Below are 12,777 nucleotides of genomic sequence, written 5' to 3'. Positions count from 1 at the left end.
ATTACTCGATTAATCGTAAGAATAATCGATAGATTACTCGATTACTAAAATATTCGTTTACAACAGCCCTAGTTTATATCTTCAAACAAAACCTCATAAAGAGCATTTTACAACACACACCGGACTCCATTTATTTGGACCATTTCTCTTTCCTGCTCCCTCCGCCATCTTTGTTTCACTTACAGCTGGCTCCACTTAAGGATGACCAGTGGCGCCCTCTTCTGAATGGCGGTCGAACTACACCACTGAAATACGGTCTAAGTTGATATTGTTAATGAATCAGTTGGAACTAATTTTAATCTAACAAACCATTAATCGACAATTAATCATACACCAATTAATTGTTTGTGTTCCTACATGATTTGATCAACATATATACACGCATCTTCTTCAGAAGTGTTTCTAACTGCTTCCAACTTGTACACAGAGCGTAGTTTTTGTGTATTTTTCTCTTGTGTGCATTCAATTCCATGTGGATTTAATGTACAAATTAAATGTGCTTGGATTGATGCAGAAGTTTGGAAACCGCTGGATTTGTTTGTGCATAGACGGTTTGGTCAGTGTAACTGTTGGACTTATTTCAGTTGGAAATTCTCCTTTGTCTTTATCAGGTTCTAAAATTTGTCACATCCATGTTCAGTTGCATAGCACCGCACACAAAAGATTCAATTAATTAATTATTTACAAAACGAAGAAGTCAAAATGGAGATGTCATACGAAACCTTAAACATGTACAAAAGACAAATGAAATCAGATGTTTACATGCACTGCAAACACATTTTTACCTTTTACATATATTTCTCCAGTGTTTGGGTTTGATTTGGATGAAATGTTTTGATTTACTGTAATTGTGGCCCATTCCTCTTGGCAGGTTTAGTGAAATGAAATCAGGTTTGTAAGCCATCTTGCTCTCACTCAGCTATGGGATAATTACTGCAAAACACTGACTTTGCTCTCATTAAATCACTTTTATCTAATTTAGCAGTATGTTTATGGTCGTTGTCCATTTGACTCTTTTCTGCCTGAACTTTAGCTACTTTGCTGATGAATTGAGATGTTGCTTCTAGACTTGTACATAATGTTGTTTCCTCATGATGCCATCTGTTTAGCCAAGCACACCAGCTCCTCATGCAGCAAAAAAAAAACATAACATGATGCTGCAACTCCCATATTTCCCATTGGATGTGCTGTTTTTAGGCTTTTCAATCTTCCTTCTTTAACAATTGACATCATGGCTTAAAATTTCAATTTCAGCTTCATCAGATTATAGGATATCTTTTTAAATAGTCTGGGTGCATTTGCAAACTGTAATCTGACTTATTATTTTCCTTTTTGTGGTGAAGGCTTCTTCTCTGAGCTGCCTTTCAGCTCATGGTAAAGGTTTTGTTTCACTGCAGACATTCAGCCATTGTTTCCACAACGTCTTTTGCTTTAGATCTGGGGTCGATTTGCACATTTCCAACCTGTAGACCTGATCACTGTGAGGTCTGGACATTCCCATTCTGTTTATGCTTGTGTATAGTTGTTTAAACATGAATGTGACATGACTTGTGGACATCGACAGTTCTCTTCCTGATATCTTGCCTTTTGATTTTTCTTTGATGAAACAGAGGGGAGCAGGTTGTTCGAGTTGCTGCGTCACAAAATAAATCCACAGATTTGCTTCCATTAAACTTAAATGTGGAAATAATACAGTATGTAAGTTTTATTTAAAAAATAATATGTTTTTTACATATTTGTTCAAATGGCTGCTATGTTGGGATAGTACATTATGAGACAAATAATCTGTGAAAAAATTGATCTCCTGCGTCTTCTCCTTGAGGTGGTATTGCTGTCTGGAGCAATGCATCGCTCCCGACAAAAACAACCAAACCTAGCCAGGAGGTGGGTGTTAGGGCTGTCAATCAACTCATGTACTCGCTGCTCAATGTGCTAATGGCGAAGAAACAACTGACCATTACAGGAAAACCAATTATCTGCCGTTATTAGTGGCTATGCTAAGTAGCATTAGCATACACAAGAGCTGCACACGAGATTGTGATTGACAGCGCTAAGACCCGTCTCTTGGCTCTGATTGGTTGTTTCTAGATAGAACTGGGAACACTGGACTGGAAAGGGCAGAGAGGCTTGATTTTTTTCACAGACTATCTGTTCCACACTGTCATGACATGGTGAGAGTTTCAACAAATATGTAAAAATATAAACTTTATAAAAGTTACATACTACAGCTTTAAATTATTTTTTTTACAGTCTAAAGTGTGTGGCTGGATTCAAAAGTCTATATTAACATATAGGACACATTTGTAATTTTACCAAACATCGCTTTCTGTAATAAATCTTACTTTACTAAGGCAGTCGGCGGTTTCATGTTCCCTTTGTTCAACTTGAGCTCCTGAACTCCACTGAATGAAACCCAAAGTTTTTTTCCCACAGAATCGTCTCAGTTGTGTGGATGTGGATTTTGCATATTGGCAATGCTACATTCTTGCTGACATGTAAATGTCAATGCTTTGATGGAAAACCTAAATTAAAAGGGCAATATTATGTGATTTTATAGCACAATCAAGTAACTATGTTACCTCCAGTTGTTATAAAAATACTTAACATATCAAATATGACTTCATTTGACTTTGTAATTTAATGCCTTGAAATTGGGCCTCTGTCTCTTTTAGAAGCTCCTATTCTTTCTGAAACGCCGCCTTCAGGAAGTCATCACAACATGGCTCCTCTATTAACCTTTTAACATTGTTCATACCGGAGTGCCACTTAGAAGTAGTTCATTTAATGAGCTCCGCTGATGCGCAGCTCCACTAGGCGTTTGCTAACTGCTGCTGGCTAGTCTGAAGGAGCTGAGTGGGGGAGTGCTGCTCTGTCAGGCTGAAATTGAGACGCTCTGAATCTGAGGAGGAGCTGCGTCTTGGAGGTGGAGCTAGATCCACCCGAGCATTTTGCACTGCTGAATGGTTTGCCATGGAGATGAAATGATTTGTCAACCATGCATGAAAAGAATCAAAGCAACACTCCAGGTTTGTTTTTGATGAGGGAATAACATTATAACATGATGTAAAGCTAAAAAAAAGTTGATTTAACATAATACTGCCCCTTTAAATGTAGCCTCTAGTCGCACAAAAGCATCTTCAGAAAATGTTGTCGTACTCAAACTTGTATTTTAATGTTGCAACAAAAATAAATAAATTAATAATAGTCAATCAGCTGAAGAGTAATTGTTCTATAATTAAATCAGTAAAGCAATAACGCTGACTTTATTTCCGTTGTAAAGGTGGCAGCCAACACCTTCTCATCACCCCAGCACACAGGGAACTACACACACACTCTGTCTTCTCCTCAACATGCCCCCAACTACAACCTGCTGTCTCCCAGCCACCAGCCAAACTACGCCACCTATAAAGAAGGCTACAACGTTTACGGCATTGAGAGCGTCAAGATCTAACACGGGTAGGAGAGTGATGATTGATAGCTAAAACGTTGCTCACCTCACAGCCATAGACAAAGGTTTAACCAGGCGGCACTTCCCGGGTCAGCTGGATTCGGTGCAGAGCATCTTCAGTGGCACATATCCAATGTGTGTGATTTACAAAACACACAGGCTTCCCTAGAAGATATCTTAAAAGATACAGCAAGGAGAATAGTGAATAAATGACAAAATATTTGAATAGTCTTTACATTAGTTACCTACTTAGTAATATTTTTTTTCTCTAAATTCTTGCTCAGAAATTATTATGACGCCATATTAGAGCCATTGTATAAAGGAAGAAAAGACAGAAGAGGGAGGAGTAATTTTTTAAGAAAAAACTCAGAAATTTGAGTTTGAAAAATTAAAAAAATTAAAAAAATCTGAAATTCTGTTTTCTCAGGGATTTTTAGACTAATCTTAGAATTTCTCAGCTTTTTCTCACAATTTTAATCTTTCATTAAGATTAAAGAATTTCTGTTTTTTTACGCAAATTTTCGAAATGTCAAACTCAGAAATTTACGAGGTTTTTCGAGAAAATGTATTAAATTAATCCCAGAATTTTTGAGTTTTTCTCTGAAATATACTCCTCCTTTTTTTCTATCTATAATTACCCTAATACACCGTTGTAAGTTATAGGATCCTTTCTAAATGATCTGCTTTTACTTAGGTGCTGTAGAAAAACTGGAACAAACAGCTTCAGACTATTAAAAAAATAGATTATATTCTTTGGAATATGTTATATTCTCTGAAACTGGATTTGCCATTGAAGATGACAATTACTGGATTTAATTACCATAAATCCAGGTATGACATGAATTCAGCCGTTTTGATAACAGAAAAAAACCCACAGTGGCATGCAAAGGAAATTAAAGGTCAAAACTGTGTATGGCTGTGATTATCCTGGCATTTGTTTACTCCTTATCCTGAAGCTTGCTCACTCCTGCTCCCATTTCCCTTCACTCCTCTGACCAGTTCTTCAGCCTCTTTCTCTCCTCCTCCTGTGTGTTCTCTGAAATTATTCCTTCTTCCCTTTCCTGTTCTTCCCTCTTTTTTTGGTTTTTCACTCCTTCTCTGCCACTGTTAGCCTATCTACCCTTTTCCTCTGGTCCTTTGTAATTTCTTTTTTTCCAGCACTTTCCTTAGTTTATAGCCAATCATCCTCTTTGAAATAACTTATCGAAGGTGGACGTAGAGAAATAATATGGCTGAATGCATTTAAATAGTTTTTTTTTCATGCTTGCTTATTTAACAATAAAATTCAAAGTGCGTTCTGTTTTAGTCTGAAATCTGGGCTCTTATTTTGGTGGTATTATCAAAATCAACTATGTAGAATAAGCAAAATCAACATTAAGTAATTTTAAGCTTCTGGCTTATTATGTTTAGAATGTTTGTGAATAGTTAAAGCATTGAATATACTTCTTCTAAAGTTAATACTACCAAAATAAGAGCCCAGATTTCAACATAAAACACAAAATATTTAAAATTTATAGTCAAATCATCAAGAATGACACAACTATTTAAATGTATTTGATCATAATATCAGTCTTTTAAACCCGTTGTTCAGATTAGGGGGTCGGTCGTAACTTTTCAAATCAGTCCTTGCAGTTGATTTTTATCCTAATCAAATGACCACAAACATTTGATGGTAAATGTTTGAATACGGACGTTTCTTGGACTTTGGTTCTTATGGCCTTACAATGGCTTTAAAACGATTGTAGTTTTAGGCAATATGGCTGAAAAACTTATCACGAAATAAAAGTTTTATATCAGTCAATATCAATAATTGTTGATTAGTTTTTTGTTTTAACTGGTGCGGTGACCTTTTCTGTTTTATCCACAGTTTTCACTCCACAATGTTGTTTTTTAATTTTTAAGGAGTCACAAGATACGGTGGCGAAACCTTAAACTGCTGCTCCTCAAGTTACTCTACAGTTTGTTGCTAGGTAACCAAAGAGTGAGTGAGTTGCTAGGTAACCAAAGAGTGAGTGAGATGCTTGGTAACCAAAGAGCGAGTGAGTTAGCTGATTCCACTAACTTTGCTTAGCACTGTGACAGGTTGAGCAGCCTAAAGCCTTTCTTCTGCCTACATCTCCCAGAATGCTGTGCGGTATGCTGCAGTATGTAACTTTTGTTGAAATTTTTTAAAAACGTTTTTTACATATTTGTTAAAACTGCTATCATGTTGTGACAGGTTGTTATGAGACAGATAATCTGGGAAAAGATAAGAAATGCACCAGGCTGTCAATTATCCTCATGTACTTGATGCTCAACGTGCTAATGAAAATGAAAAAACTTACTGTTACAGGAAAACCATCTGTGGCTATGCTAACTAGCATTAGCATTCAGAACAAGCTTTGCTAGCTTGCAGCGTAGCAGAGACTAAGGGGGAGAGCGGTGCCACACGAGATTGTAATTGACAGCACTAAGACCCGCCTCCTGGCAGTGATTGGTTGTTTTTGATGCTTTTCTTCAGATGGCAATAGTAGCTTAGGAAGGAGATTGATCTTATCACAGATTATCCGTCTCATACTACACTGTCACAACATTATGACAGTTTTAACAAATATGAAAAAGTATTTTTTTGATCAAAGTTACACACTACAGTTTTAATTTCAATTCAGTGGTATTAATCACAACACCTCTGACACCAACCAAATCAAGGTAAATGTATTTTCATTCCCATACAACTGAGTTTTTTTTGTTTAATTTTGCCAACCACTTACTATTAGAATTACAATTTATTATTTTTCACTGTACACATGCACAATGAGATTAAAGATTACATTACATCTAGCTGTTATTTTATGTCTGATGTGTAATTCATTACACTAAACTGAACATGTACTGGTACGCAAAGCAGCTGTCACATTGTTTCCTATACTTGTGTGCTGGCGTATTGAAAAGACATAACATGTGGATGTAAACAAGTATAATTCAGTGTTCTACTGCTTCAGGTTTGTTACTGTTCTGTAACATCGCCATCTCATTTTATTTATTTTGTTTATTTCATTAAAAAGGATCAGCTCACTATCTGAGAATAAAATGTTCTGGGGGTTAGATAATTACTATGAGAATGAATCAAATGGTAAGTAACAGTTTTTGTTTTTAGTTTCAAGCATCCAGCATCCTGAGGTGAGTAAAGCCTCTGCAGAAAAATTGTGAGATTCAGGAGTATTATTGGGCTTTTGTTGAGATATTTGATTAGCAGTGGCATTGATTCTCCAGCAGTCATGCAGCTGAACTCATGCGGAGAAACTTTTTCTGACTTACTTGATCTTAATGCATTTGCTACAATGTTTTATATATATTTATTAAAACTGTCATGATGGCATGACAGTGAAATATATAATAAATAATCTGTGAAAAGATACATTTTTGTGCCTGTGTGGATTAATAACATTAAAATATCTGATAATTTATTAATATCTCCAGGATTTAAGCTTTTTAACTTAAATTGCTCATATAAAGAATATGGTTTTAAATATGACCATTTTTTTATTAGCCTATTCTTTCACTGTTTTTTTAAATATACAACTATTGTGCAGTGTAAGTTGATTAACTCAGTTTAGAGAATGTGTATCAATGAATGTATGGTTGCATTTAATAACTTAAGTGCTAGTTTACTTTAAGAATTATTAGTTTAATACCAAGAAGTAGTTTTGGTTGAGTAATTAACTGTTTTACCATTAATTTTTGCATTTTGTGGTGTACAAAAAGCAATGTCCTGAAATATTTATCGATATTTATTGGAGTCAAGACCAATGCTTTGGTCTTGACTCCATCCCTGATCGCACACTACACAAGACTCCACTACTGAAGAAAATCAATGTTGTTTAAAGAACTTGATGGTTGGTCTTAAAAACACCTTTTACACTATTGCTGCTGCATCCAGAAACTTTACCTGGTAACATTAGAATATATAGAGCTTTTCTGGCATGAAATGTCGATATTATTCATGAGTAGCGGTGACATTAAACGGTATATGTGTAAGAAATTGACAGACGTAACACCAAATGCAATAAAATCAGAGTTTATTATTGAAGTCCTGTTTAGTCTGCTTTAATTAAACTAGTTTGTTTGTCTTGTTTGTCTGGTTTGTTTGTTGAGGTGTGAATGCGTAATCAAACTCTGATGTGGACCAAAAAAGCAAACTCTGGTAGGCCTGAAGTGAACCCTGCTGCAGTTCGAATGCATATGTGGATGTAAGTGGACTGGAAATCGTTCCAAAAACAGGAGATGGACTACAGCACAGGGCATTCTGAGTAAATCCAACCAAAACAAATGCAAGAATATAATGTTAGAGGGAGTTTTTCTCCTGTGAAAGAGAAAAAAAGCAACTAAAATCTGACCCCACTCCATTTTTGTTTATATCTTGTGAAAAAGAAGTTGTGCTCTGTGACTTCTTAAGACGTTATCATGTTGTTTCCTTCAGTAGTTTCTGGTGTAGCGCCACCACAGGTGAGGAGGAGAACAGGTTTTTCAAAGGGTTTGGTTGATTTGACACAGTGGAGTGAGAAAACAAATTGCAGCAGCTGAAAATGTAGCAAATGTTTCAATTCTTTTGTCCCAAATCGAACTGAGTTAACTGGACTATCAGATGTGAAAACTCCCTTAGTGTAACAAACACAACAGTAACAACTTTCCTTAAGGATTAGCAACGTTCAGACAACTTGTATTGCTTACACTGTTTAATTTCTCTATTTTACTACAAAAAAATCAGCTCAACCCAAGATCAGAAATCAGCCTCAAAATTCTGATCGGATCATCGCTACTAACTGTATTTTGCAGCACAATACCTGCCAGCTTTGATTAATGTCGCCATTTTATTTAAACGTGACCTTTTTTATCCCTCAACAGATGAAATTCACGGATGCAATGCGCTCGAAAGCTCGTCTGTCTATCACCGGGTCAACGAGCGAGAACGGCCGTGTTCCAGTGGCTTACCTTCGCCCAGGATTACCCATGAGCCTCAGTATGACTGACCTCTCATGACCTCACACAAGTCAGTGCCTTACAGCCAGTCAACACACTTTCATCAATCCCCGCTGTAAGGGAAGTGGACAGGAAGGGTTGCCCTCTTCGAGAAAAAGAAAAGACACATTACCAGTAATAATAACGGGCAACCTGCCCCGCTTTCTATTCTGGATTTTAGTCATTCAAAACTCTAGAAACTCTCAAATCCTTTACATCTGGTCTGTAAAAACAAGGCAGATGTCCTCCTGAAAAGACCTGCCCACTTGTAAGTGAATCAAACGAAGATCGAAGGGAGAGACGGCTGGTCCTAGACAAATCCATGACAAACAATCAAGCACAGAGGACAGTTTTTTAAGTCAAATATTACTTGTTTTGTAGATTTTTGCCATGGAGGCTTCTCTTGTACAGAAAACAAGGACAACAGTGATGCCGATGTTCATGCAATAACAACAGTTATCAGGGATGCGATCAGGAACTGTGGGGATACAAGCTGGACCTTGTTTGAAATGTGTTAAAAGTGCCATGAACAAAAAACTGATGTCCTGAAATATCAGTATGTATTGTGATAGATAATGATGTGATTGTCCCGGTTTTTTTCTTCCGTTTGCCTGTAAATCCTTATTTGAGAAACACGTACAAACAACAAACACAAAATTTAAGAGGAGTTCTTGTTGGTGAGGTTCTGGGATTTTAATTATATTTAGTGATGCTGTTAAAAACACCAAACTCATGCAACTAAGGTGGACATCCATCCTTTCTTTTCACTACATATTGTAGTCAAAACGTCCCGTATTAACATTTTTCTCTTGTTAATGAACAGTGTTTTATCTGATCTACTATTTTAGCTGCACTCCACCTTTATAAAATACTCCAAAAAATGAACTTATCTGAGGTTAGCCAAAGAGTCAAGCTTCTCCTGGGTGAATTCCCAGCAAGTTCTGAGTTTTTCCCAGTATCTCTTCCCAGTTGGACTTACCTAAACCCCCAGTTACAATCTTAGGATAAACCTCAGCTCCTTACTCTCTAGCTGTGTTTCCATTACAAATCTGCGCAAAACTTATTCGAAATTCAGCTAATGGCAAAAAAAAACAACAACACATAATTTCACAATTGTGGTGTTTTCATCTAATAAGAAATTAAATTAAAACCACATGTGAATAAGTTTGTTCAGTAAAAGTTATGGCAGCGACGGATGTAAACGGTTACATTACACCAGAGACAGTTGGACGTTCAACAATAATCGAATACATTCTTTGAACCAAAAGTATGAAAATTAAAACTGAGTAGCAAAACCCAAACTAAAATTAAATATTTGACTAATAATAACTAATAAAAACTAGCAAACACACTCTAAAAACTAACTTTGAATTAGACAAATAGAAAGTCTAATTTTTATTTCATTTTTACCAGATTTTTGACGTTAAGGTGATAAAGGAGAAGTGTAATCGTATTGTAAAGCGATCCAGTGGTCCACATGTATGATAATGTCCAAATGTAACGAGGGAAATTAAAAAATAGATTATTTAGTTTCTGAACGTTACCAGTAGAGTTCTGTACAATTTCTTCTAATTATTAATATTGTTCTAACATTTTGAAAGAAAACAGCGTCCGTGCACAGATTAAATTAACAACCTGAAAATCCTTCAGAGCCACAAAAGACATTTTGTTTAGCTTTTTATATATACACTGCACTACATCTGTTTCTGTAAATATGAAGATGTGAGATGAATTTCTCTTCTTTTTTAAAACCAACAACAGATGCTCACACTGTTTACTGTACATGGTGTACACACTTAAAACGCATCATGCCACTCATCCCTGCACCCTTACATTTGCATGTGCGTTTGCACATACTAACAGAAGAGTTCTGAAGCCAAGTGTGTGATGTGCCAAACGGACTGAGAAGCAACCAGAGCTCTCAACGGCAGCTGCTGAAACTGAAACCTGAGCCAGCAGAAGCTCTCATCGCCGAGAGACGGAACAAAAATAATGTGAAGACTTTTTCAAAACTCCACTGCATCGATGGTGCCAACAATGACAACGAGGAGGACGATGAAGAGCGGACAAAGAGAGCATTTGCATGTCACTTAATTATTTCTTTTCTTTCAGATCAACCTGTCAGCCTGAACCCTTGTGACTGGCTGCTTAATAGTGTTTGATAATGATAGCCGTTAGAAGAATATAAACGATATTAATTACAGTACTAATGTTGTTCCTGTTATGTAAGTGTATGCTTTTCGAGAATTTGATTCTGCTGTTTTATTTCTACAAAAACTGATTTTTGTTCGACTAGTTTTAGGCTTAATGAGAAGCTAAAACACGCTTCAAACGGCCAAGGGGTGCGCCTCAGTTTCTGCTAAAAGACATATCATTGTCGCCATGATCACGTGACTGGTTTATCTTTGGGACTTAGGCTGAGTTCACACTGCAACCTGAAGTGACCCAATTCCGATTTATTTCTCAAGTTGGATTTGTTTTTTATTTTATTTATTTATTTATTTATTTTGGCGTGGTCGTTCATACTTCCAAATATGCGACTTGTATATATGATCTCCAGTGTGAATTGGAAATGACCTGAAAGTGTCCCGCATGCGCAGTAGAGGGCGCAATAACGTCACACATAGAGAAGTGCTTAGTGTTTTGCCAACCGCCATAAAAAAGAAGTAGTGCTCAGTGTTTGCGGAAGTAAATATGGATGCTAATGGTGGAGCTTAGCTTACGATTTTGAAGTTGCTGTCTGACCGGAGCAGCATATTAACAAATTAATCCTCATTACGGTCCGCCATGGTTGTCGTTTTCCTTCCCGCTTGCACGTATCAGGACGCAGAATAGTGACGTTTGTCGAGTATCAGTGACGTTCAGGTTGGATCAATGCGACCTGGATGTTAGGCTACATTTCAATCGGATACCATCTGATACCCAAGTGGCCTGGGTCGCATTAAGGCAAACAAACAAACAAATAAATAAATAAATCGGAATTGGGTCATATCGGATTGCGGTGCAGCCTAAGGTGTGTGGAAATCATCACAGTTCATTGCTGATTCTGTGTTTGTTTTATCTCTTGTTATAAAAAAAAAAGAACTTAAATTAAAAAAAACGTTACTTTTCAGTGGTGAATTTTTCAATGTAAGGCAGTTTGTGGGTTATATTTAACATATTGCCTCGTGATTACATGAACAGGCAGAGCGGTACTGTATCAGGGTGACATTTATCAAAAGGCTTGGGACAGAGTGCAATCTGAATCTGTTACTGTAATATTTATTATGTATGTGTGCAATTTGAGTTGGTCTTTTTATTAGTGACTACGTCTGATGCTAGCTAACTAAAATACCCTGCAAAACTACCAACAAAACTATTTCACATTTTGTCATGTTACAGTTTTTCATTGGATTTGTGGATTTATTTTATGTGATAGACCAACACAAGTGACTCTTTAAAATTCTGACAATAAACTGTAGAACAGATGCAGGTTTTAGCTATGTTTCAGTGTTTAAATTTAATAATTGCTTTTAATTTCCACAACAGAATTACACTAAAAGTAACAGGCGTTTCCGTTATTTTGATCTATTTTTCCTAAATGGCTATGATTATGTGCAGATATGAACACTCCATCTTAAAAAATGTAGCCATCATCTTTTTAGAGGAAAAAAAAGGTTTTCTTTATGTTTAAACGTAAAAATAGGAATCAAATTGTGGTTCTTTAAAAATAATAGATTTTCTGTAGTGGATATTTATCAAAAATTATAAGTTGTCTTTTACATGTTAAGTAATATTTGCAGCTCTAATAAAGCAATTTTTTATTTTTATTTTTTTAATTAGGAGTATCGGTATGAAACATACACATATAACAATTATTAGCTTTTAACTAAAAAAAAATCATAATTTTCATTTATTATTCACAATGTCGTGTTGGTCTATCACATACTTTGATGCTATACATTGAAGTTTGTGGGTTAAAGTGACAAAATGTGAAAGAAGTGTTTTGCAAGGCAACATGTGAAGGAGCCAGAACTCAAATGGATGCACAGCTACATATCGCCTCTGCAGGCGAGCTCCTGGTTATGAACAGGACTTAATTTGTTGTGTTATGACTTTTTATTTATGTTATTAATATGCAAATGTCACTATAAGGGGGATTGACTGTATTCACAAATGAACACTCATTGTGTTGATACTTGGTTTGTAATCTCAATATTTACAGTAAATATTAAACGTGCATGCTCTCCACCTAATTGTCTGAGTCATGTATTGTTTTTTGTGCATGTATGCTAATTTTCAGTGGTGGGAAGTAACGAAGTACAAGTACTTCGTTACTGTACTTAAGTACA

At 36.1% G+C, this 12,777-nt stretch overlaps 1 protein-coding gene across 4 annotated transcripts in view; it reads left to right on the top strand.

Moving 5' to 3' along the window:
- LOC106954491 (glutamate receptor 2-like) overlaps positions 1 to 9,528 on the top strand; it is a 54,994-nt gene extending 45,466 nt beyond the window's left edge. For 2 of the 4 annotated variants that reach the window (XM_015044019.1, XM_015044018.1), the window contains exons 19-20: positions 3,281 to 3,456; positions 8,333 to 8,421. In XM_015044019.1, the coding sequence (XP_014899505.1) occupies positions 3,281 to 3,451 (171 nt within the window). In that variant the 3' untranslated portion in view covers positions 3,452 to 3,456; positions 8,333 to 8,421. Of the gene's footprint in view, positions 1 to 3,280; positions 3,457 to 8,332 lie in introns of all 4 variants that reach the window. The other 2 variants (XM_015044020.1, XM_015044021.1) reach the window with 2 other exon arrangements.
- Positions 9,529 to 12,777: the final 3,249 nt, after the last annotated feature.

Source organism: Poecilia latipinna, unplaced genomic scaffold (genome assembly GCF_001443285.1).
Source record: "Poecilia latipinna isolate Pla-1442-1.1 unplaced genomic scaffold, P_latipinna-1.0 Scaffold660, whole genome shotgun sequence".
Classification (NCBI taxonomy): domain Eukaryota; kingdom Metazoa; phylum Chordata; class Actinopteri; order Cyprinodontiformes; family Poeciliidae; genus Poecilia; species Poecilia latipinna.
Note: the sequence above shows the minus strand (reverse complement) of the source record. Positions and strands in the feature narration are given on the sequence as shown.